This window comes from Pelophylax lessonae, assembly GCF_965119305.1.
Source record: "Pelophylax lessonae genome assembly, chromosome: 7".
In the NCBI taxonomy this organism is placed as follows: Eukaryota; Metazoa; Chordata; class Amphibia; order Anura; family Ranidae; genus Pelophylax; species Pelophylax lessonae.
In genome coordinates this window covers 121,056,465-121,083,773 of record NC_138774.1, presented here as the reverse complement: position 1 = coordinate 121,083,773, position 27,309 = coordinate 121,056,465, and the positions used below count along the sequence as shown (strand labels likewise).

General features: G+C 47.6%; 1 protein-coding gene across 1 annotated transcript in view; it reads right to left on the bottom strand.

Annotated features, from left to right (window-relative positions):
* PHF6 (PHD finger protein 6) overlaps positions 1–27,309 on the bottom strand; it is a 79,437-nt gene that overhangs the window by 13,272 nt on the left and 38,856 nt on the right. The window contains exons 7-9 of the mRNA XM_082264638.1: positions 26,331–26,474; positions 24,663–24,767; positions 8,929–9,062 (exon numbers count right to left, since the gene is read on the bottom strand). Of these exons, the coding sequence (XP_082120764.1) occupies positions 8,929–9,062; positions 24,663–24,767; positions 26,331–26,474 (383 nt within the window). The remainder of the gene's footprint in view (positions 1–8,928; positions 9,063–24,662; positions 24,768–26,330; positions 26,475–27,309) is intronic.

Genomic DNA, 27,309 nt, shown 5'->3' with positions numbered 1-27,309 from the left:
TTGTGGGGCCCAAATCGGCAGCTGTCCTGGGTCCCATCCTTGCGGGACCAAAACGAAGCTGCCCTTTGAACCCATGCTGCCTGAAAATAGGGGGCCCCCATGATGGCACTGAGAGCGACGCCTACACACAGGAGGCAGGCTTGGCAGTGCGGTATCGTACCGGTTATTCCCTAGCCAGGAGCTCCAGTGATGCCCAATGCAGCTTGTATGCTCGAGACTTGGAGGTGGCGGTGTGGGAACTGGAGTGGGAGCTGCAGCTGAGCCGACAGTGCTGAGAGTCTGCCTGCGAAAGTGGCTGTGAGAATGGTGAGCCCAGATGGCCAGCAATGTTGGCACCACTGGGCTTGGGATGTACGGAGTGATGCTTCCTCTTCCACACCTCCTTTTGCCTGTATTACCCGATTGGTACATAGGATAGTCCTTGTCAAAATTCTGGAGGTGTACACAGCCAAAACGCTCACATGCACTGTATTGGCATTAGAAAAGGGGGTACTATATGGATGGGATAATTGTGCTGGGGGATAACAATGTATGGGGGGAAAACAGTGCCGAGGAGGAATCTAGGGTGAATAGAGAATAGAAAGCTTGGGTGGCTATAGTGCTAGAGGTATCAGGAATGTAGCGAGGTCTTGGTGCAGGGAGGATCAGGGCTGTAGAAAGGTCACAGTGCAAGGGATATCAAGATGTAGAGGGGTCCCACAGTGTAGGTAATGTCAGGGATATAGAGAGTTCACAGTGTAGGGAGCATCTGGGATGTAGAGAGGTCACAATACAAGGGATATCTTCTAGAGTACACAGGAGGGGATATCTAGGGTACAGAGAGATCAGAGTGCTGGAGGGACATCTGGGGGGTGCAGCAGGGACATCTGGGGGGTGCAGCGGGGGTAACAGGAAACTGGTGCTAGGGGGAAATCTGGTGTGTGCATTAGTGAAGATGAAAGTTTGGAGTTAGGCTTTAAGCTGTTGCTATAACCGTTGCCCCAGGCTGTTTCTGGGTGCTTCCTTTCTCTTGCAGCATTCTGTGGAGCCACCTTTACTTTTAGGGACTGCAGCTTTGGCGCTCTACACGGCGTGCATCAAAAAAAAAAAAAAAAAAAAACACACCCAAAGCCCTTAAGCCTAAGATAGCAAGGTACTCCCTTAGGCCCCTTGCACACATGCAAACCATACATTTAATCAGTTTCAGTCACGTCAAAATGGATGAAGTACTCATCAGTTTATCAATTTTTTTTTTACATCCACTACCAATGCAAAAACAGATGACAAACTGACCATTTTCCAATTTACATCCGTTTTTCGTCCAATCTGTTTTTTTTAACTGAAGAAAAATGGAGCTTTGATCAATTTAAAAAAATGAATGACTACGAATTCAGATGTAAACTAATGTAAATAGATCGATCCTCTTTTCATAGAAATGCATTGATGTCAGTTTTTCATCCGTCAACGGATGGATGAAAAAAAACGGACAAACGGGCATGTGTGAAAGGGGCCTTACTCCCATCAACTCCTCTCCTTAACAAAAACAATTCTCGCTGCTGGGCTTGACCAAAGAAGAGCAGCGTTACACAACACCTCCTTTGATACTGTTAAGTGAGGGCTGGAATACAAGCTTTAGTTATACCTTAGTCTTGGCCAGGGAAAGCAGTGCTTGTACTGAACGTAGGTAATCCTATGTGCCCAGGGCACATCTTTTCTATGGTCAGGCTCTATTTAGACGCGAGGAAGAAATATGATGACGCAGTCCAAAGCCCCACAAAAAGTTAAAAACTACATATTTTGAAACGCCACTTTGTCTACATCATAGTTCTGTAATTCCAATTACAAAATTTGATCAGGAGGGTGGTGGGATACAGGCTTTTGAATATAACTGTAGCTCCATTTTTAACACTATGAAATATCACTAAGGAGCGTTAACAATTGTCTGTACATGCCAGAGTACTGCACATGTCCCATGGAAGTCAGTTTAGGCTTAATTCACTACTCTTGTTATTTGCCAATTTTCAGCCATGTGACTGCTATTTTACACTATAGTAGCTGAAAATGTTTTAGTGCAAACGTGTTTTTAGTTTAATAAATTGAGCCTTTGTAGGCAAAACACTTTAGAGACCCTCAGACTAAATTTGCCAATAAGTGCTCTTAAAGAGAATGTCACTTAGGCTCCATGTACACAGGACGCTGGAAATGGCCGTTTAGGAGCAGTTGGGCGTTTTTTTCAGAAGCCCCTGAACGCAGTTCCAGGTTATCTTATCTGTCCATGTACACATGGTCGTTTACAGTCATTTGCAGGCAGTTGCGTTCAGGGATGTTTTTTAGAACGCAATTATTTGCGTTCGAACATGTGTTTCCCGGCGTTTCAAACGCAAAAACGCGACCGAACGCGATGACCCGCGTTTAGCGTTCGCGGTTTTCCATTTTAAAGGGGAATAACGGAATTTTTGTAAAATCTTACCTGTAAAATTCCTTTCTCTGAGTCCTCCGACAGTCGCCGCCTCTTCATATTCGTCACATATGGGGTATTAGACTTTGCTCCGAAGGAGTAGCTAGGCAACAGAATATGTTAACATTAAAGCTTTTAACATATCCCACCCTCAAGGGGTGGTCCCCTCAGTCAATACCCTCCTACTTCCTGCAACCATATCTCAGTTTTAGTGGAATAGCAGTAGAGTATACAACCAAACCCCAAAAGAGGGGCGGGGGCGGCGACTGTCGGAGGACTCAGAGAAAGGAATTTTACAGGTAAGATTTTACAAAAATTCCGTTTTCTCTTACGTCCTCCGACAGTCGCCGCCTCTTCATATTCGTCACATATGGGGACGTCCCAAAGCAGTGCAAACATGAGGGGTGGGAAACGCATCCGCGCCAAAAGGCAACGCAGTCTCCGCATCAAAGAAAGGAACCTTACCAAAGGAAGGAAACCAGCTGGGCTACAGGAAAAATAATTGATCAACAGGAGCAACAACCCAGGAAAAGACAAATAACCAGGGGATAAAAAACTTATCCCAACAGCCAGAGGTCCCCAACAAGGGACCCTAGGGAATCGCCGCACTAAGAACCTTGCGGCCAAAGGAAGCATCCGCCGATGCCTGAACATCTACTTTGTAGAATTTTGTGAAAGTGTGCACGGTCGACCAAGTCGCCGCCTTACACACCTGGGCTACAGAAGCCCCATGCCGACAGGCCCAAGACGTACTCAGAGATCTAGTAGAGTGCGAATTCACAGGCACAGGGGGAACCTTCCCCTGCAAAGCATAGGCCTGTTCAATGGTCTGCCTGATCCATTTTGCGATGGTAGAGGCCGACGCCGCCATGCCCTTCCGAGGACCCTCTGGAAGAACAAACAAGGAATCCGTCTTTCGAAAAGACTCAGTCGATTTAAGGTAAACCCTTATCGCCCGAACAACATCCAGAGAATGTAATCTCACCTCCTTTGGATGTTTAGGCTTCGCGCACAGCGAAGGCAAGACAATATCCTCATTAAGATGGAATTCCGAAACTCGCTTCGGAAGAAAAGAAGGATTAGGTCGCAAGACCACCTTATCCAAATGAACAACCAGATACGGAGACTTGCAGGACAAAGCTGCCAGCTCCGACACTCTGCGAGCCGAAGTGATCGCCACCAAAAAGGCGACCTTTTTGGACAACATAGACAACGAGCTCTCCCTGATCTGTTCAAAAGGAGCACGTTGCAACACAGACAGAACGAGATTCAAGTCCCAAGGGGGCAGAGGATCCCTCCTAGGAGGAACCAGATGCCGCACACCCTGAACAAAAGTGCCAACCAAGGAGTTGGAAGCCACGGGACGTTGAAACAGAACGGCCAGCGCAGACACCTGACCCTTTATCGTAGCCAGCGCCAAACGCTGATCGACACCCGTTTGAAGGAAGGACAGCACTCGGGAAACAGAGTACGTGCGGGGTGAAAACCCCCTGGACTCACACCAGGCAAAATAGGCCTTCCAAGTACGGTAATAAACCTTCCCCGAGGAAGACTTCCTCGCGTTGATCAAAGTATGAACGACCTCTGGGGAGAGACCCTTCTCCTTCAGGACCTCGGTCTCAACAGCCAGGCCGTCAAAGCCAGAGACTGTAAAGCAGGATGGTATATCGGTCCTTGAGACAGGAGATCGTCTCGAAGAGGCAGACGCCACGGGGCGTCGACCGCCAGATTCACGAGGTCTGCGTACCAGGACCAGCGAGGCCAGTCCGGTGCCACAAGAATCACCTTGCTGCGTTCCGAGTGTAACCTGCGAAGGAACCTGGACAGCAACTGAATCGGTGGAAACGCGTACATCAGCCTGTACTGATGCCACGGGGCCACTAACGCGTCCGACGCGTCTGCCCGAGGGTCGCGCGTCCGTGCCACGAACCTGCTCACCTTGTTTGAGACGAGACGCGAACAGGTCCACATCTGGAAAACCCCACTTCGCGCACAACATCTGGAAGACAGTCGGGTGGAGAGACCATTCCCCCTGATCCAGGGCCTGGCGACTCAGATAGTCCGCCTGCCAGTTCTCCACCACCGGAATGTGAACCGCCGTTATCGCCGGGACATGAGTCTCGGCCCAAGATAGAATGTCGGCCACTTCCCGAGCCGCTCGGGCACTCCTGGTGCCCCCTTGGTGGTTGATGTAGGCCACCGCTGTGGCATTGTCCGTCTGCACCCGAACCGGGCAGCCCTGCAGCCGGTCCGTCCAGCGACGAAGACAGAGACTTATCGCACGCAATTCCAGAATGTTGATCGGAAGGGAAGACTCCCCCTCCGACCAAGTTCCCTGGGCGGACAGAACGCCCAGAACACCACCCCAGCCCGACAGGCTGGCATCCGTGGTGATCACCGTCCATGAGATAGGACGAAACGACTTGCCCCCGGACACCATCGGGGACTGGAGCCACCACAGAAGGTCTCTTCTGGTGCGATGACTCAACGAGATTTGAAGATCCAGAGATTGAGGTCGCCCGTCCCACCTGGACAGGATCTCCGCTTGGAGACCCCGCGTGTGAAACTGGGCGAAGGGAATCGCCTCGAAGGCCGAGACCATCAATCCCAGACATCTCATGCACGTCCGCAGAGACGAGTGCGGAACGTCCCTGAGGGACTTGACTTCCTCCTGAAGAGTTCTGAGTTTGTCTTCCGGCAGGAAGACCTTCGCCTGCACCGAGTCCAGGATCATTCCCAGGTAGGGAAGACGAACCGACGGACTCAGTGTCTACTTTGGAAAATTTATTGTCCAACCAAACTCCTGCAGAGTTTGCATCGTGACAGACAGGTCCTTCTCCAGACCCCGGCTGGTCGCAGACCGAACCAGAATGTCGTCCAGATACCCCAGGACAGAAATGCCCTGGGCCCTCAACAATGCCAGAACCGGTGCAAGCACCTTGGTGAATACCCGCGGAGCCGAGGCGAGACCAAAAGGCAACGCCACGAACTGGTAGTGATCCTCCGCAATGGCAAATCGAAGGAACCTCTGGTGACCCTCGAAAATGGGGATGTGAAGGTACGCATCCTTCAAATCGATGGAGGCCATGAATTCCCCCGGAACCAGGGCAGCCACCACCGACCGCAGGGATTCCATGCGGAACGTGCGAACCCGCACAGAGCGGTTCAGAGCCTTCAAGTCCAGAATTGGACGAACCTTGCCCTCCTTTCTGGGCACGGTGAACAGATTGGAATAAAACCCCCGAAATCTGTCCCGATGAGGCACCGGAACTACCACTCCCTGAGCCCTCAGGTCCCGCACCGCCAGGTGCAGGTCCCGTAAACGCTCTGGAGACAGTTGAAGATTTGAGGGAAAAAATCTGCTCTCCGGCCGAGAGAGAAACTCGATCTTGTACCCAGATCGAACGATCTCCTGAACCCATATGTCCCGCACGCGGGTCAACCAGGGCTGAAGAAAACCGAGCATGCGTCCCCCCACCCCAAAACTGGGTGAGGGCGCCCCTTCAGGCCGCACTGTTATGGGCTGCGGATCCGGATTGACCGGACTTCTGTTTTCCAGACCAGGGCTTCTTCTGAGAGCCTTGACCTTTGAACGGTTTGCCCTTGTAGTGCGACCGAAAGGCACGAAAGGACCCCTGAGGGGGCCAAAAATTAGCATGCTTCTTCCCAGAAGCCCCCTTAGCCTTGGGGAAATGGGGCAAGAGAGTGCTCTTACCACCGGTGATCCCCTTAATCAACACATCCAAGGACTCCCCAAAAAGGCGAGACCCATCATAAGGCAGATTGGCTAAGGTCTTACGTGAAGACTGGTCCACCGACCAACATTTCAACCAAACCAGGCGGCGAGACAACACCGCCACGCTGTGCACACGTGCAGCCAACGGGACTAGGTCCAAGTCCGCATCACACAGATACATGACACCCTGGTGGATTTGATCCACCATATCCAGGGTCGCCGGCGAGGCCGAATCGGCCACTAGGACGCGCCTAAGCATCTGCGTCCAACTTGCGACCGCCTGGGCCGCCATGAGAGAGGCAAACAGAGCCTTAAGCATAGAACCCGTAACAGAATAAGTATGACGGGCAAGAGACTCCAATCTCCTATCCGTGGCATCACGGAACACAGGGGAATCCTCTGCAGGAATCGCAGTGGATTTGTTTAAAACCGCAATTGCGTGATCCACTGGGGGTGGCACACACCACCTTTCATCAGTGGAAGGCGAGAAAGGATAACGCAGCTTGAACCTACTTGGTACAGCAAAAGGTTTGCGTAGATTGCGCCATTGTTCCTTAACAGCGCGCTGAAAATCATCATTGCAGGGAAAAACCTGCGGCGTCCTGCGTTTTCTCTGCGTCCCATAAGCCGCCAAGGCAGCGGGGGGACACACTTCATCCTGCAAACGCAGCGTTTGTTTTATGGAAGCAATCAATTCATCCATGATTGCAAGCTCTTCAGGCGAGCCAGGGGTAGAATTATCAACCCCTTCAACTTCAGCCTCCACCTCGGACCCCACTAAATCCAGGGAGGAGCGGGACCCCGATAAGGAGGCCCCCGCCATAACAACCCCATCACCTTCACCCTCAGAATCAGAGGAAAGAGCAACTCTGGGTCTTTTAGTAGATTGAGCAGCCACCAGCATCTGCACCTGAGCAGCAAGGCCAGCCACAATAGTGGCTAAATCCCCCCCTGGGGGGGAAACAGCGGTCCCCTGGCTTTCCACCAAGGCGGTAGGAAATTTGCCCTCCTGAGAATCCATTGCCCCTATAACAAATGCCGGATAATAAAGGGTTAACTGCCCCTTTAACACGCGTGGCGAGCGCAGCCCACCGCAAGCACAATGAGACCCCCACAGGGACAATAAAACTGACACAGGCAATGGACAGGAAGGATATAACCTGAGGAGACCCTCGCCGCTGCTGCTGCCTCGATCGGTGTTCCTGGAGAAGAGGAAGTGATGCTGCCAGGGCGCTCTATGAAAGCCTATGGGAGGCTACAAGAAAATGGCCGCCATGCATGTAGAACATGCGGCCGGAGCGAGTGTAAGCAAAATGGTGTCGTTTGGCGCCGAAACTGCCGCTCCACAGTACAGTAATGCACACATGTCTGTATATAAAAAAACATGTCAGATCGCCGCAGCGATCGCTGTATAATGCCCAAACATGCCACAAAACATGCCCCACAGCACACAGCTTCTCACACTGACAAGGCTGACACACACAATGTCACACAGCTCCCCCCCCCCCCCTTGCAGCCCACAGCATGCAGCCGAGAGATAGGGAGACAAACAGTGTGAATAGAGGCAGGTTACACAGTCCCAGACTGACACCCCCCCAGACAGACAGGTCCCCACATAAATACACTTACCTCACAGTGGCGTGGGGGACCCGCACAGGCAAACAAGCCGCTGCACATGAGGCAGGGAGAGTCGGAATACAAGACGCACAGAATGGGGGTTAAGAAACCGCACAGCGTCCAGTGAGGTAGCCACCTCACCAATCATCCCTGCACCGAACAGGGATGGGTCGTTCACTGTGCCAGGAGCGTTACCTGGCTGAACGCTCGATGGCAGGCTGGGAAGCCACTGACCCACGACCTGCGACCAGGGGGATCAGCCCGAGACCCAGCCCGCATGATCCTCTTCATCCGAAGAACTAACTAATGCTGACAAAAAGAACAGCTAAGTAAAGGTAGAGAGAAAACTCAAACAAAAAAAATCAAAAAAGAAGAAAGAGTCTGGGGCACAAAGCCTCAGCACAGAGAGAGCCAGCCACTCCTGACAAGCTAGACATTAAAACTGAGATATGGTTGCAGGAAGTAGGAGGGTATTGACTGAGGGGACCACCCCTTGAGGGTGGGATATGTTAAAAGCTTTAATGTTAACATATTCTGTTGCCTAGCTACTCCTTCGGAGCAAAGTCTAATACCCCATATGTGACGAATATGAAGAGGCGGCGACTGTCGGAGGACGTAAGAGAAAACTTTTTTTGACCTCTAGGAACGGTTCTAAAACGCAAACGCCCACAAAACGCGGGTACAAACGCGACCGAACGGACGTTTCAAACGTCTTAAAAATTCCAGCATTCAAAGGGACATTTAACAACGTCCCGTGTACATGGAGCCTTAGCCTTTATTGAGCTCTGTTGTAAGCTCACCGTCCTATCAAAGTGATTTCAACTCTGCTGTGCTTGCCTGCCACACAGTGTCAGAAACCTCAATGATTCTGGGTATTGAGGATCAAGTGACCCTCTGTTTCTCCTAGTGAGTAGTGTTAGGACCTAAGAATATAAATCACTATGCCAGAACACGGTCATTTGGGAGAGAAAGAGGTGGTCATTAACTCTTGTTAGCTGAGAATAGAGCTGCAGGTAAAGTATAAGTGGGTGCATGAGGTGAGACAAGAGAACCTGTTAAGTGCCAAAATCACAGATTCTCCAACTGATGTGATGTGATAATTCTAATATTGGTATTATAGGATCATCATATATCTTACTTGTAAATGCCTCGTGACATGTTTTCAATGTATTTAGCCTTGTCTTCTACTCCACAGTGATAATGATACGTCTTCACACAGGCCTTGATTTCACATCCAATGGTAGCACCTAGTAGGCCACATAATGTACACTTCTGAATGGGAAAAGAAGGCAAAAAATGCTCATTACAAAAAACAGTCTCCACCGATTTAAATAACTGGCAAAAAAAACAAAAAAAAAAAACAAACAAAAACCTGAGAGATCGCTGTAAATGATGTTAGTGCAGCGATTTCTCCCGCTGTGCCTTTGTGTTCTGACAGGGAGACCTCCCTCCCCACCAGAACACAACAATAAGCACTAACAGCCACTGGCTGTGAGCGCTGATCCGATGCTGGGTTTCCAGCATGTCCCTTTAACCACTTCTGGACCAGAAGGTTTTACCCCCTTGACGAGGCCATTTATTGCGAGACAGCACTATGTTATTTTAACTGAAAATTGCGCAGTCGTGCAGCTCTGTACCCAAATAAAATGTATGTCTTTTCCCCACAAATACACCTTTCTTTTGATGGTATTTGATCACCTCTGTGGTTATTTTTTGTGTTATAAAACAAAAAAAAAAAACAAACACACACAACCAACAACATTTTTTAATTTAGGCCAATATGTATCCCAATAGATGTATATCGATTGGTTTGTGCAAAAGTTCTAGCGTCTACAAACGATGAAATGTTTGTATAGCCCATTTATTTTCAATGTTTATATAGCCCATTTCTTTTCTTTTTTTCTACTAGTTATGGCGGCGATCTGAGATTTTTATCAGGACTGCGACCTTGCATCGGACGTCAGACACTTGGAGACCAGTAATATCACAGTGATCAGTGCAATTAAAAAAAAAGAAAAAAAAAAGAAAAAAAAAAATGCACTGTCACTGCACTAATGGCACTGGCAGGGAAGGGGTTATCAGGGGCGATTAAAGGGTTAAGTGTGTCCCTAGGGGGTGCTTGCCAAACCGTGTGGGGGTTGCTGACTGGAGGAAGACAAACATCCGTGTACCTGCTTAGCAGGAACACAAGATCTTGGTGTTCCTCCATGTCAGAACGGCGATCTGCCGTGTTTACATAAGCAGATTACGGTTCTGCCTCTCCCAGGAGAGATCGCAGGTCTCAATGTCGGTCAGGCCCTTTGATTGACATCCCCGTTAGCCAATCACAGAGCGAACGCACCATCTAGTGGCTATTGACCAAAGCTGGTACTTGGACTGTGTGTCAAAAGGACAGATGTACACTTACTCGGAATGTTGGCCAGTTCCTGCTGAACCAGCCGATAGTTGGGTCGTGTGTAACCAGCTTAAGTTGGGACTACATTTCAGTGAATACACTATCCATAAAAAAAAAAAAAAAAAAAAAAAAGGATTTTTGACTTCCTGTAAAACCGGTTTCTCTGATGATCATTGACGGACACAGCTCTTCATCTTCATAACAGTAGGGTTATGCTGCTCCCTATAGGAGTAGGACACTAGGCAGAGAAAGGCTTGAGCAGGCCTATAGGCCAGTCCCTGGGGGTATACTCTCACTTCCTGCTATAGGTATTCAGTTTTGTAACAATTCGTGTCAGAAGAAGAAAAAAAAAAAAAAAAAAAAAAAAACCCCAACTCCAAAGAGGGGCGAGTGCTGTGTCTGTCAATGAACATCAGAGAAATTGATTTTACGTTAAGTCAAAAATCCCATTTTCTCTTTCGTTCATTGACAGACACAGCTCTTCATCTTCATGAACATAGGGGCATCCCAAAGCAGTGTCAAACATGAGGGGTGGGAACAGCAGAAAGACAAAACTTCCCAAAGGCTAAACATAACCAACCAGGTAACACTGAGCTCAACTGAGAACTGGAGCTCACCTGAAAAAAAAAAATAAAAATAAAAAAAAAAAAAAAAAAAAAAACACACCCCCAAAGAGGACAAATCTCTCAACAGCAGCCTGCAAAACTGCAGCCAAAAGAAGCATCCGCAGATGCCAACAAATCCACTTTATAAAAAAACGTTTTGAATGTGTGCACAGATGACCAGTGGCCGCTTTTCAAACTTGCGCTACTGACGCCTTTTGACAGAAGGCCCCAGGAGGCACTAAGCGCCTAAATAGAATGCGCCCTGACAGGGAAAGGAGGAACCAGATCCTTAATAGAATAAGCCTGAACCACAGTCTGCCTGATCCATCTGGAAATGGTCACAGCAGAATCAGCCAGCCCGTTGCAAGGTCCATCCGGGATTTTTGAAACTACTCTGTAGCTGCCAGGTACACCCTGATTGACCGAACCACATCCAGGGAATGCAAAAGCATTTTCCTTAGGATGTTTAGGCTTAGGACACAGAGAAGGCAAGACAAGGTCTTAACTTTAGACGAAAATCAGAGACGACCTTTGAAAGGAACGATTAGACATGGTCGAAGAACCACCTTATCGCTTAACAACTGAATAAAGTAAACGGAATGACAGCGCTGCCAGCTCAGACACCCTGCGTGCCGAAATCATAGCCACCAAAAAGGCCACCTTCTGGGACAAGGTAAGCAGGGGAATCTCCTAAATATTTTCAAAAAGGGAGGTTTCTGAAGAACTGACAACACCAAATTGAGGTCCCACGGCAACAATGGAGACTGCACCAGGGGGAGCCAAGTGTCTCAAACCTCTTAACCTTCCTGTTGAGGCGAGAGGCCAACAGGTCCACCTCGGGAATCCCCCACCGGAGACACAACTGACTGATTTTCCTTGAAGTGCCGGAGAGCGAAGCCACCAAACCAGGAATCCCCCTTGTTCTCCGGCTCAACATGATCAGATTGTCCAGAGACTGAGGAGCCTTGTTCCACTTCATCAGAATCTCCTTTTTCAGAGATCTTGTGTGAAACTGCAAACTGAACCGATGCAAAAAAGGTAGACACCATCAGGCCCAGCACCCGCATGCAAGTCCAAAGAGATGACTGTCTGCTGGGCAGCAGAAGCCAAATTGCCTCCTACAACCTGAAGTTTTGCCAGAGGGAGAAACACTGGCCGAGGCTGAGTCCAGAGTCCGTCCCAAATATTTCAGACCCATGGGCGGAACCAGAGCAGACTTCTAAAGATTCAGAATCCAACCAAACTCCCACAGCATATGCAGAGTGATCTCCAAGTTGGTCAACAGGGCAGTCAAAGACTCTGCCTGCAAAAGCAGATCGTCCAGGTACCCTAGTATTGTGATCCACCGCTGACAAATTAACGCTCGAACCGGGATCAACACTTTTGTGAAGACCTAGGGAGCGGAGGCGAGACCAAAGGGTAACGCCACAAATTGATAATGCTCCTCGCCCACGGTAAAGTGGAGGAAGCGCAGAAGGGCAATACAAATGTAATGTAAAGGTAAGCGTCCTTGATGTCAATGGATGCAAGAAAGTCCCCTCGTTGTAGGGATGCTACCTCCGTGCGAATGGACTCCATTTGAAACTTCTATATGCGCACAAAGCAGTTCAGCACCTCAAGGTCCAGAATTGGATGCACCTTGCCCTCCTTCCTGGGAACCGTAAGCAGGTTTGAATGGAAACCTTGAAAGAGTTCCAACATCGGAATCAGGAAAATCACTCCTTGAGATAAGTCTTGCACTGCCCCATAGAGAGCCTCTAGGTGATCTGGGGATAAGTGCAGATTGGAAGGAAAGAACCTTGCCGGCGATTATGATCGAAACGACTTTGTGCAACCCATTTGTCCTGAATGAGAAAGGTCCACGGAAAACAGCAAAGACATCCCCCTCCACCGCTGGGTGGGGGGGCCCCTTTATGCAGAGGAGTTTTTGTCCACAGGCCTGGCAGACCCTGCTCTCGGGTTCGCCCGACCAAGACTTCTTGGAACTCCCATAAGAGACCTTGAAGGGTTTTGATCCCTTGTCTCGAGAGCCGATTTAGTCATAGCTTGTGACACCAGAGTGATGGCAAACACCGGCCTAAGAGCAGACCCAGCCACAGTGAACATATGGCGGGTCAAGGCCTCCGACCTACTATCAGTCGTATCAGAGAAGACAGGAGACTATTCTACCGGTATAACCGTGGCTTTAGTCAACTACAGGAGGTACCGTCCCATTTTTTGAGGGACTCCTCATAAGGGTATCGCATTGCCAACCGCTTAGGGATTGCAAAGGTGTGTTTTAGGGACCCCCACTGTTTTTAACCAATATAAGCAAAGAAGGTGGAAAAGGGGAAAACCCTTGCCGCTTTGGAGGACTTGTGGGTGCCAAAGGTGACCCGTGCCTCCGACGTTGCATCAGTCGCATCTTCCAAATATAAGGTTTCCCGCACCGATACAATCAGTGCATCCACTAGCGCCTTTTATTGTGTAGCTAGAGGAACAGAGGAATCATCCTTACTGAGCACAGGGAGTGCGTGGATGCAGACCCTGAAGGGTAACTGGCATTTCTGGCGTCCGATTCAGACCCTGGATCTGAAGAGAGGAAGCAGGTGAAGGCGGGGGAACGCTTTTTGGTATCCTGTTTGCCCAGGACGAAATCCACTTTGGACACCAAGGACTCCAGGAAAACTGTCAGTGCAGCCAGTTGTGGGGCCCCGCATCCTGAGAGTGGGATCAGATGGTAAAATTTGTTTTAGGGACTCCACTATTGAGAGGGAAAACTGCACCACAAGTGTAAAAGCACTGTAAGGGACACCCCAAGCACAGCACTACTGTTGTATAGCAGCAAGAGGGAGAGGGAGACCCAGGCACTCCTCACCAGACAGTTCACAGGAAGATTCTGCACATCGAGCGGCGATCAGTAAAATATATATGTCTGGGTATTCGCACTGAAGCCTGAGGACTCCCCACTGCTAAATCACCGCCCAATTAAGCTCAAAAAAAAAAAAAAAAAAATTGCCACCGCTATTTTCAAAACTATACAAATATGGCCGCCGATTAGCAGCTTACCAGGCTACAAGAAAATGGCAGCACCACATGGCACTCAAGGCTGGAAAACAGGTCCCAACAGGGAAGGGGGCCCTAAACTGCACCCCCATCAGGCCCATCCCTCTCAAGGGTTCCATTTTGGGCACCGGAGGCGCTTTCCGCCCCAACCCCATGCACCTCAAAAAATGGATTTTTGTAAAATCTTACCGTAAAATCCTTTTCTCTTAGCTCATCGACAGACGTAGTCCTCGGTGATACACCACCTTCGGGTTATGTTACCTCCGCAGGAGCAGGACTAGACAGGAAATTAAAAAGCTCTGGCCACACCCTAGGGGCAGTCCCAGAGGGTATATCCTCTCTCTCTCTGCCTCAGCAAATCAGTTATGTGAAAAAGCAGTGCTTAGAGAATTTAACCCAACCCAACTCCAACACAGAGGGGCGGGGCCTACGTCTGTCGATGAGCTAAGAGAAAAGGATTTTACGGTAAGATTTTACAAAAATCCATTTTTCTCTAGCGCTCATCGACAGACGTAGTCCTCGGTGATACACCACCTTCGGGACGTCCCAGAGCAGTATCACAACTGAGGGGTGGGAAAATGGAAATCAAATCCCAATCTAGAAGGCCCAACCGGTGCCAACTAGAAGTTTACAATGCTCATCCTTAATGATGAGACTCAACAAAAAAATTTTCAAACAGAAAAAAACCCTCGAGGTAGACCACCGGTCTCCTCAAATTGCGGCCTGCAAAACCTTGCGGCCAAATGAGGCATCCGCCGATGCCGTCACATCAATTTTATAGAATTTAGTAAAGGTATGTACCGACGACCAAGTGGCCGCCTTACATACCTGGACCACTGACGCCTGATGGCGAAAGGCCCAGGAAGTACTGAGCGCTCGAGTGGAGTGCGCCCTAACAGGGAACGGAGGACTCTGACCCTTAATAGAATAAGCCTGTACCACCGTTTGTCTAATCCATTTGGCAATGGTCGCGGCAGATGCAGGCAAACCCTTTCTGGGGCCATCCGTGATCACAAAAAGTGAATCCGTCTTACGGAATGATTCCGTAGCTTCAGGTATACCCTGATTGCCCGAACCACATCCAAGGAATGCAACGCATGTTCCCGATGATGCTTGGGCTGAGGACACAAGGAAGGTAGTACAATATCTTCATTCAGATGAAAATCTGAAACCACCTTGGGAAGAAAAGATGGCTTAGGATGAAGTACTACCTTATCCCTATGAATCACTAGGTATGGGGACTGGCATGATAATGCAGCCAGTTCTGACACCCTGCGAGCAGAAGTAATAGCCACCAAGAAGACCACCTTCTGGGATAAAGTAAGCAAGGGAATCTCCCTGATGTTTTCAAAGGGAGGTTTCTGTAGAACCGACAAAACCAAATTAAGATCCCAGGGCGGTAAGGGCGCGCGGACTGGAGGAGCCAGGTGCCGCACCCCCTGGATGAAATTCCGCACCAAGGATTTGGTAGCTAAAGGTTTCTGAAAGAAGATTGATAATGCTGAAACTTGACCCTTGATGGTGCTCAAGGCTAGCTTCTGCTCAACCCCTTGTTGCAAAAAGGCCAATATTCGAGACACCGAATAGGTACGTGGAGGAAATCCTAAAGATTCGCACCACGCAATATAAGTCTTCCATGTGTGATAATAGAATTTGCTGGAAGTCGCTTTCCTTGCTTTGATAAGGGTAGGAATGACTGAAGTAGACAAACCTCTGTCCTTCAGTACTTGGGTCTCAATGGCCAGGCCATTAAAACCAGCGACTGTAAAGCACGAAGGTAAATAGGTCCTTGAGACTACAGACACTCCCTGAGACGAAGTTCCCACGGAACGTCTGCGACTAACCTGTCCAAGTCGGCCAGGCCGGCTTGAAGAGGCCAGCCTAGAATTTCTAGGACCACTGGCGCTGATTGGATCTGAACCAGGCGTCCCTAGAGCTATCTGGCCCCGACCATCCGAGAAAGTCTGGTCGTTTTCTGTTCCCACACATTTATCAGATACCTGATAGTTATCAGGCAAGGTGATCTTTTCTGGTTGAACCTCAGGGACCGAAGTCACCCGACTAGAGGCTACTTGGCCTATCTGGTCAATCAGATCCGATTCCTGTGAGGTATCGGGACTAATCTTAGGAAAAGGTAAAGGAAAAGATCTATACAGGGAACGGTAACTACCGCTTCCTGTACTTAAATGTTGGAAGGGAAGAATCGCACCGGTAGTAGTGGTTGATGCTCGATCTAATGTCCTGAATACCGGTGAAAACGTCCCCCCACCCTGAAATTGGGTGGGGGCGCACCTTCAGGCTGTGTACTCCTTTACTTCGGGTTTGGCTGGGTTGGTCCTCTGCTTGTCCGACCAGCCCTTCTTGAACCCTCCTGGAGGAGTCTTGCCTTTCCCGGAAGTACCAGCCGGGCGTCCTTTATGGGCGGTAAAGAAAGGTCCTCGCTTGTTGCGAGGTTCCTTAGCTTTTGCAGCCTGTGGCAAAAAAGTACTCTTGCCCCCGGTGGCATCCTTAATGATTTCATCTAGGTTGGCTCCAAATAGACGATTCCCCTGGAAAGGGAGATTGGTCAAAGTCTTTTTGGAACCTAGGTCAGCTGACCAGCATTTTAACCACAGCACACGTCTGAGGATCACTGCTAACTTAGATGCATGCCCTAACAAGGGAGTAGTGTCCAAGGCTGCGTCACAGATAAACCGTAGCCCTTGTATGATCTGTTCCATCAAATCAGATGTCTCCTGGGGAATATCTTTTCCCCTAAGATCTTGGCGTACCATCTTCGCCCATTCTGTAAGTGTCTGGGAAACTAGACCAATAACAATTACTGGTCTAAATGCTGACCCTATCAGAGAAAAGATAGTGCGGGACTCCGCTTCTATCTTTCGATCCACCGGATCCTTAAAGGACGAAGTGTCCTCCACTGGAATAACCGTGGCTTTATTCAGCCTGGAAATAGGCGGATCCACGACTGGTGGTACCGTCCATTTCTTAATGATGGATTCCTCAAACGGATAGCGTCTAGCAATACGCTTGGAAATAGTAAAGGTACGTTTAGAATGTTCCCATTCTCCTTTAATCTGATTTCCAAAACATTTAGGTACAGGAAAAGCCTTCGCCGTCTTGATGGGCTTATTAGTCCCAAAAGGCCTCTCTGTTTCAGTTGCCTCTGCCGGTAAAGCCTCAAGTTTTAAGGTTTCTTGCACTGCCACAACTAGTGCGTCCACCAATGCTTCTTCCTGAATTATAGCAGGAGAAGAAGCGTCCTCCTCACTGTCTGAGGGGGCTTTACCTGGGATAGCAGCCCTTGCAGAGGAACCTGCAACTGCAGTGACCATCTCTGAATCAGAGTCAGAGGTGTCAGATAGTATAGGGGTAGGCGGGGGTCGCTTCCTTGACCCCCGTCCCTGACAGGCCGCCTCCACCCGAGCCACCATAGACTCCAAAATTGCTGTAAATGACTCTATACTCTGTACACCGGCGGGTCCCGAGGCCCCCTCGAGGGAAACAGGTGGGGGAATCTGTGTGGCAGGGTCCATAATAACTCCAGTTACTTCCTGGATGATATAATTCAAAGTAAAGAAAAAACTTTTTTTTTTTTTTTGACCCTCAGCGCCACAAAAAACCCCTTAGTGTTACCTGCTAGGGATCCCTATCGATCGAGAGAGAGAGAGATAGACCCCCAGGCTCACCACTTGATGTTCAGAGTAGAACTGCAACAGCTTACAGCGCTGTCTTAGACAAACAGGAAGTCTTTTGGCTGGCTGCCCAGGAAGAAAGGAGGCGGCTCCGCCCCTCTGTACGCCTTCCGGCGCCTCCCCCAAGCTCCACGAGGTGTAGAATCACCTAAAACATGGCCGCCCCCATGCTGGAGACACGAGGCTACGCCAAAATGGCGGCTCGTGCGATCCAGCAAAAAAAATGGCGGCGGCCTGTGCTGACTAGCGGTGTGCTGCAGGCACACAACACTCTCTCTGCATGGGGATATGGCGTGTTTGGCGGTACCGGCCCTGGCGGACCGCATGGCCATTCGGGAGGCCTGCTATTAGCTGGAGATCTGACTTGGAAGGCAGTCTACATGTCCATGGCTTCTGACTGGTAGGTAGCTTATACTTAACCCATAAGATTCCCAGAATGCCACAGATTACATCTTTAAAAACATGTATACAATAGATTGTTAGCTCCCAAACCAAGCCTCCTGGCTTTTTGCACACATAAAATCACACTCAAAGTAGGAGGATTTGTGACATGTTATAGGATAGAAAGAACTCTTTCTTACCATACAGAGAGGGGCCCGCGTTCACCACAAAACCCGTCAGGGAAAAAGGGGAACATACTACTCACCATACCGGAACCAGGCGGGCACCAACTCCTGACAGTACCCCTCTCCACCGGGGCGGGAGGGCTGTCGACCGATACGGACGCCGTGACTCATGGTCTTTGGCGTTTCAGCGAGACGTTTAACTCGCGGGTTCAGTCCTTTTAACGGGACTTTGTCGCGGCCGACCCAGCGCGGAGCTATGGCCTGCACGCGCTCGTAGGCTGAACTGGGGTGACCACCGGATCTCAACATCCAGCCCGTCGCCCAGTTCAGCTTTCTTGCTTGAAGATCTCACAGGAACACTGGAGAAAAAAAGCTGTCCAAAAATCCTTTTAGAAAAAAATTCTTGCCAGGACCTAAGATCCCAGCAAGGTATCTAGGTCCTTACTCCTAACTAGACAGAAAATAACTGATTTGCTGAGGCAGAGAGAGAGAGGATATACCCTCTGGGACTGCCCCTAGGGTGTGGCCAGAGCTTTTTAATTTCCTGTCTAGTCCTGCTCCTGCGGAGGTAACATAACCCGAAGGTGGTGTATCACCGAGGACTACGTCTGTCGATGAGCGCTAGAGAAAAAAAGGTATGTCCGCCCGTGTGGATGAGCAGATGGATGCCACAGGCCACCGAGCGTGGGGGGGGGGGGGGGGGGGGGGGGAGAAAGACGCGATTGGGAAGGAGGGGAATCCAGGGGTCCGGCCATCCTAGGGAGGAGCCCATGCTTGCCCGAAAACCCGCCAGGGGTAGAGGGAGGGACAGCTACTTAACACAACAAGAACAGGGTGGGCACCGCTCCATCGTAATGTGGGTGCTGTCGGCCAGGAGGAAACGCTGTGACTCGGGTCTAAGCTAGTTTGTATGCGCCCTCGCAAGACATTTACTTGGCAGACCAGGCCCCGTCCAGTGGGGCTAGGTCACAGCCGACTTTGCGCGGAGCTGCGGTCTGCATGCGCTTGCTGGCTGGACTGGGGGGACCCCAAGGATCTAGATTATCCAGTGTGTCACCCAGTCCAGCAGTTGATAGCTTCTCACAGGAACAAAATAATAAAAAAGGGAAAAATGAATTCAATTTAAAAAGAAAAAATAGCTAGGATCAGAGATCCCAACAAGGAACTAGGTCCTTACTCCCGACTAGGAAGAAAAAACGAAATACCTATAGCAGGAAGTGGCAGTATACCCCCAGGGACTGCTCCATAGGCGTGCTCAAGCTTTTCTCCGCCTAGTGTCCTACTCCTATAGGGGGCAGTATAACCCTACGGTCACAAAGATGAAGAGCTGTGTCCGTCAATGAATGAAAGGGAAGGACCACTTGTAACTTAAAGGCTGCATTGCAGATTTTGAACGAGGTTTAGCAGCACCAGCAAATTCATCTACAACATCACATAATGTAATGCACGGTAAAAACCACTACCACATATTAGACATGCATTAACACTGGATGGCAATTTGTATGTTTTGCATTGTTCAAAAATGAAAATTTACAATGATACAACTAAAAATGGGTAAGTGCTGCTGACCATGACTAGTAGAAGAAGAAAAAAAACAGCCAGCAAGTACTAAAGATGCAAGTTTCTTGAATTTATGAAAACTATGTAGCCTGGAGAAAAAGTGCGCAACAGGAAAATTCAAGATAGGAAAAAAATGTCAATTGCTAGATTGACTGAAAATGTTAAACTTTTATTTAGCTGTATTTGGTCCTGAGCTAAAGTCAGAGGTAAGAGTCAGTCGGTTGCAGCCTAAGAATATATAGATAACAAGTTCACATCCTACCCAATTACCGCTATGTGCAATCAGGAGATATTCAGCACAACTGTTAAGGCAAACACTAGGATAAGAAAACAGCCACGTTTCTTGTCAGCAGAGTCCAATGACATTTAAAAATTACAGGTACATGGCTGAAAATAAAGATTTATTGTTGCGTTAAGCTTAGTGAACTAAGCCTTTCATATGATAAAATCGGACGATATTCCTGTTTAAAACATTTTCTAAATAAAGAATGCATAAAAAAAAAAAAAAAAAGTTTTGTGAAGTCTAATGGTGTGTCAGACATAGGGTACATGAGCCTTTTTAGGCCCCATTCACACTGGGGCGACGCTACTTGCCGGGGCGACCTCATAGGTCACGGCGCGCTGCTCGCACCGCGACCTCGGAGCGGACGGCACGGACTTCATAACACTGAAGTCTATGCAGGTCGCTCCAAAGAAGCTCCGGACCCTTTTTCTAAGTCGGAGCGACTTGTGTCGCTCCTATTAGAACGGGTCCGCAGCTTCTCTATGGAAGGCGACCTATATACATTTTTTACGGTCAATATTAGAGCAAGAAGTCCTGTAGGACTCTTGGGATGTCAGAACTTGCACAGTTCTAAGTCTAATCTCAGTATTTCAAGTACATGTTTAGGTAAACTCTCACTTCTCCACTCACAGGGTCTAAAGCTATTCTTAGACAATTGTACGAAAAACTGGATTTTTTACTTACTGTAAAACCCTTTCCCTGAAGTTCATTGACAGATGCAACTTCATATCTTCTTGACCATTGGGTTATACTGCCCCCTACAGGAGTAGGACACTAGGCACGAAAAAGCTTTACGCCTATGGGGCTGTCCCTGCAGGCATAACCCCACACACTCTGCTATAGACCTCAGTTTTGTAGCAAGCAGTGTTTATACGAATTTACAGTAAGTAAAAAATCCAGTTTTCTCTATCATTCATTGACAGAAGCAGCTTTATATCTTCTTGACCATTGGGACGTCCCAAAGCAGTATTTGCATGAGGTGTGGGGGGAAAAAAAAAAAAAAAAAAAAAAACGCAAAAAAGAACATAATCTCCCAAGGCTAAACGTAGTCAACCAGGTAACAGGAGCTCAACCAGGAACAACTGGAGCTCACCCAGAAAACATACACCCTTAAAGACAAAAAGGTTTCCCTTTTAAACAGCAGCCTGCAAAACCATGCAGCCAAAAGAGGAATTTGAAAATGCCAACACCTCAACTTTGTAGAATTTTGTGAACGTGTGCACTGACGACCAAGTTGCTGCCTTGCAGCACTGACGCTTGATGGCGAAAAGCCCAGGAAGCACGCCTTCACAGGGAAAGGAGGAATCTGACCCTTCAGCAAATAAGGCTGAACTACCGTCTGTCTGATCCATCTAGATATGGTCGCAGCAGATGCAGCCAATCCTTTACGAGATCCTTCGGTAAGGACAAATCAAGCATCTGGTTTTCTTAACAACTCAGTAGCCGCCAGGTAGACTAATTGCTTGCACGGCATCCAAAGAATGCAATGCAATTTCCTTGGAATGCAATGCAATTTCCTTGGATTCACTTTGGAGGACAAAAGCGAAGGCAGCACAATGTCTTCATTCAAATGAAAATCAGAAACCACCTTCGAAAGAAAAAGACTGATTAGGTCAGAGTACCACCAGATAGGGTGAACGGCAGCAGAATAATGCCGCCAACTCCGATACTCTGTGGGCAGAAGTGATAGCCATTAAAAAGGCAACCTTCTGAGACAAGGTACGCAGAGGAATCTCCCCAAGGATCTCAAATGGAGGTTTTTTGGAAGAACAGATAGTACCAAAATTCAGATCCCACGGAGGTAGCAGGGATCGCCTCAGGGGAGCCATGTGGCGAAACCCCTGAATAAAGTGCCAATCAGGGCATGCATAGCTAAAGGGCGTTGGAAAAACACAGCAAAGGCCAACACTTGGCCTATGATAGTGCCCAAGGCCAACCTGCCAAAGCCGGCAGAATATTAGCATGCATAAAGAAAGGAATGTATTCCAGAGATAAAACTATAATCCTACCACTTTATAAAACTCTGGTCCGACCGTATCTGGAGTATTCTGTCCAGTTCTGGTCGCCAGTCCTCAGGAGGGATGTGTTGGAGCTGGAGAGAGTCCAGAGAAGGGCAACTAAACAAATTAGGGGATTGGAGGACCATAATTATGAAGAGCATCTACAAATCGCTTAATTTATTCTACCTGGAGAAGAGTCGCCTGAGAGGGGACATGATAGCAATTTATAAATACCTCAAAGGTGATCTCCGCATAGAAAAAAAGCTATTCAGTCGCAAGGATTGCATGGGGACTCGAGGACATACAATGAGATGAGATTAGAGGAGAAGCGTTTTAACCTCAGTCAAAGCAGAAGGTTCTTTACTGTTAGGGCTACAAGATTGTGGAATTCTCTACCACAAGAGGTAGTTTCCGCAGGAAGTATGGCTACTTTCAGAAGACTCTTGGACATACATCTCAAGGATCAGAACATTAAAGGGGTATGAGAGATGATTAAGGCCACACGCACCTACACAGGTTGAACTGGATAGACTATTGTCTTTATTCAAGCTCAACTACTACGTAACCGTTGTTCAACACCTTTTTAAAAAAAAAAAAAAAAAGCCAAAAAACCCTAGCCACTGTGAACAAGCGAAGGTGCACCTTCAAAGATTCACACCAGGAGGAAATGTACGATTTTCCCATATGATAAATCTTCCTGGAAGCAGACTTCCTGGCCTTCAGCAGTGTAGGAATCACTGAAACAGAAAGACCTCCATCCTTCAATACCTGGCTTTCAAAAGCCACGCCGTTAAAGCCAGCGACTAAAGCAGGGTGGAAGATTCAGTCCTTGGGATAGCAGATTTTCCCTGAGAGGGAGTCGCCAGGGAGAATCCGCGACCAACCTTATAAAATCTGCATACCAAGACCGGCGAGACCAGTCTGGGGGCCATCAGAATCCCTTCCACTTCTACCCTGCGAAGAAGTCGCAGTAGAAGTAGGAGCGGAGGGAATGCATAAATCAGCCGATACGGACTGCAAGGAGCCACCAGGCGTCTGTGGAGTCGACGTCGGGTGTCCCCCACCGGACACAAAGGAGGAGATGAAACCCCTCCGAATGTAGGGACCACTCCCCCTGATCCAACACCTGACAACTCGGGTAATCCACCTGCCAGTTCTCCACACCTGGGATGTGCACAGCAGAAAGGGCTGGAACAAACTTTTCTGCCCAATCCAGGATGTCTGCCACCTCCCGAGCCACCAGGACACTTTTCGTGCCCCCTTGGTGGTTGACGTAAGCCACTGCCGTGGCATTGTCCGATTGTATCCGGACTGGGCAATCCTGCAGACAGGGCCGTCTTTAATATTGATTGGACACTGGGCAAACATTTTCATGGGCCCAATCTGGTTAGCACCTTCCAATACAATGGAAGGAAAGACTTGCCCTGGCATAGTGCTAACGAGCGAAGCCACCATAGAAGAGCAGCCTTCGTGTTGTGACTCAACCGAAGTAGGCTGTCCAAAGACTTTGGATCTTTGTTCCATTTGACAAGAATCTCCCTTTGTAAGGGTCTCATGTGGAGCTGAGCAAATGGACCCGCCTCGAAGGTTGACACCGTCAGACCCAAGGCCCGCATGCAAGTCAGCAGAGAGGACCAACTGTTTTCCAACAGCAAACAGATCGCCCCCCGCAACTTGTGCAGCTTGTCTGAAGGAGGAAAAGACCCTCGCCAAAGTGGAATCCAGAGTCAGACCCAGATAATCCAGTCTTAATGCAGCCATCCGCTGACATCCGATTTTCCTCCTTTCAGTTCTGTTCCGTTTTTTTGTAACGGAACGGAACAGAACCCTATTTTTGTTCCGTTCAAAAAACGGAAAGGAAGGAAAATCGGATGTCAGCGGTGTAATCCGCTGACATCCGCAATGTCCATAGACTTACATTATGTCCGCATATCATCCACAAACGGATGGGATGATATGCGGAGACATGGAGCGGATGACAGAAATGTCATCCGCTCCGTGAAAAAAAAAAAAGTCCCGCAGCGGAGCTTTCACACGGAGCAGCCGTGTGAAAGAGCCCTTAAGCTGCAGGTTACGTTATCTCATATGCCATAGTAACTTTCTGATTAAAAAACAGTTTAAAGAGGTTCTTTTCTTCACTATAGATAGAAAAATAACCACTTGTCCTTCATTTTTGTCAACAGTACAGGAAGTAAATGCCACTCCCACTCAACTGGGCAAAATTAAAAAATGTATCACTTCGTTTGGTTATATATACTGGAACGTAAAGGAAGGGGGAAATATACATTTTAAATGGACAAGCTATAATACATTTCAGAAAAAGCTTTTAAATTCTACCATTCCAACCTTGATCGTGATTGTACTTTAAAGTTACAATTTTGTAGAGGAGTTTTTATATATTTTTTCTTAAGCAGAAGTCTGTTTTATAAAAAGTGCTAACAGGCAGGCTTTTTTTTTTAATGACCAGAGAGAGACTGTGCAAGTCTCTTCTGTCAGAGGTTTCTACATTTCTGTGTGTACACTGAGCCGTTTATGCACAGCTTAGTGTACAGTCTCAGCACAGATGATGATGTAACTAGCGTGCACATGTGTGGGTATTACATAATCTAGGCCCAGCCAATCAAGTGGCTGAAGATTCTGAACTCAAAAAAGGAAATAAAAATTGCCAGTGACAGGAGTGCTGTACATACAATAAAGCTTCCAAATATAAATACACAAATAATTACCATACGTTTGCCTCGCTTCATTTCTTGTATCACAGTTTTGATATCAAAGTCACCAACTTCAGCCCTTGACGTTGTGGTTAGCTGGACTGTACCAGAAGAGAAAAGCTGCAGAAATAAAAATGTTGCATCATTTTGTACGCTAGAAACGAACTGGGCGGTATTTTTTTTCATCCCTACTGGGCACAACATGTTAAGGCCCAACTAAAAGGTAAGGCTGGGTTCACATATGTGAATTGGATGCGGGTTTCCCCACATCCAATTTGCATGACAGACAAGTGACTGGCTTTCAAAGGTCCGGGGCGGCCAAAGTCCACATTTAAACAGTCCACTGCATCTATGGGTCCGATTTCGGTAAAAATTCAGGCAAAAAAAATAAAAAAAATCAGACCCAATTTGCACCTGAACCAGTGAACAGGGACGCACCGGGCCCCATATGAGTGAACCAGGCCTAAGTCTGCCCAGGAATGTATACAAGGGTTGTTTAACCACTTGAAGACCTGGCACCTTTTGTATACATGTGAAAACCTTTTTTTTGCTAGAAAAATTACCCCAAACATTATATATTTTTTGAAAGCAGAGGCCCTAGAGAATAAAAAAAAGAGACTCCAAACATGTCACGCTTTAAAATTGAGTACGTCCGCAAAGCGGCGACAAATATTGTAAATTTTACTATCCATGGGCGACGGTTTAAAAGCCTTTACAGGTTACCACTTTATATCTACAGGGGAGAATTAATGCCCAAAGAAGCTAGCAGATGACTATAGTCTGGCCCTGCTCGACATGTTTAGTCATCTGCTAGCTGCTTTATGTGAAATGATTTATTGTACACGATATTGTCATTGTAATTGCAATTGGAACACATACATTTTATATATATATAATTTTTTTTTTTTTTTTTTTTTTTTTTTATATACTATACATGTATTAAGAAATATTTTATATAAAATTATATTCTAGTTCTTATGGTACCCACATAATCCCCCTGGCCCCCTGTCTTTCTGTTTGGTTTCTGCTTTTTCTTCTCCCCCTTCTTTTCCTACTTTATGGACATTTAGGGAATTTGTTCCCCTCTTCCTTTCATCAATTTAACTGGGATGAAGGTACCCCTTTCTTGAATCTCGCATATATAAAAAAAACACAATCGCTTTGTCAATATTTACTGTGTTTAACACTTTGCTCATTCTAACATCAATGTCTTCTATACTGGTGCCATTTTGCATGGACAATCTAGTTATATAGATGGAAGAGGTTTAGGGGAGCTTTCATACTTCAACTTGATCTGATAACAGGTAGGCTTATTGAAATAGAGGTGAGGCAACAATTCAAGTATAGGACCAATGATATGGAGCTTGCACTAGGGTCAACTCCTGGAGCTGCAGGGGAGGATAGAAAACGTGCGTATAAGTTTGTTGGAAGGTTGGCTAAATTATCTGTAGGCCCCCTAGAAGTATGGTCAAATGGCCTACAAGACAGACAAAGCAAATGAATAATTTACAAAGCTGAACAGTTTAAAATCTACCGGGGTCCACCACATGCATAGGCTATTTTCTGGAAACTGAATTTTAAAAAGACCATCACTTCACTGTAAAGGACTTGTTAAAATAAATTTTTACAACCAGATTTTATTCACAGGTCTTGGTTCAGATACTGACATTTAAACAAACATACCATACATTTGTAGTGAGCGGCAGCCTTTTTTGCATTAAACACATGCAGTTTGCCCCGCGTCTCATTCTCCTCATCTCCTGCATGACAGAAGCCGCACTTTGGTCTAGTGTCACTTGGACTGCTTCTGTGGGGTGATCTGTCTCTCTGAAAAGCAAGAACCAACAATGCAAAACTACTGACAAATTTAAATTAACAAATATTTAAATAAATGCTACTGCTGGCTGATGTAGGTAGAACACTGAGTATTTAGACGGTTGGAGGGGTTTGTTCAACTCTGTGGTGTCTGTCCGTATACAATATTGTGCAGAGTTCAAGTACAATGACAAAAAATTAAGTATGGCGTTTGCGAAAATCCAATGTGTTAACATTTTGAATATTTCATTCTGTGAAATCCCTTTCTCTGAGTTTATTTATGGACCCCTGATCAGCAATAGTGGATTCAATACTGAATTTAGTTAGTAGCCAGCAGTTTTAAGACGACTGGGTGGGTGCTGTGTCTTTCAATGAAAGTCATAGAAAAGTATTTTATGGCGAGAAAAAAAAAATTATCTTGATCGTTTATTGAAGGACACAGCTTCACTTCTTTGCGAATGGGATGCCCCAAAGTAGTGCCAGAAAGAAAGAAGGGGTGGACCCACAACAGAACAAGGAACCGACCTCCGGTGGAACGCAAACCGTCCCCTGCAAGACCTTCCGGCCAAAGCTAGCATTTTCCAAGGAAGCCATGTCAATGTACAATAACTTGGTAAACGTGAACCAATGACCAAGTAGCCACCTTGCAAACCTCAACCACAGAAGTAAACGGATGAAAAGCCCAGGATGCCTCAAGCACCCTTGTAGAATGTGCAATCATTGGAAAGGGGGGGGGGGAGCTAAGAGCTTGGACACTGGATAAGCAGAAGTGTGTCATTGAGGCGGCAACCTTTTCCAAAAAGATCAAGAGAAGAATATCCTGCAGCTTAATAGGTAAGCTACAATG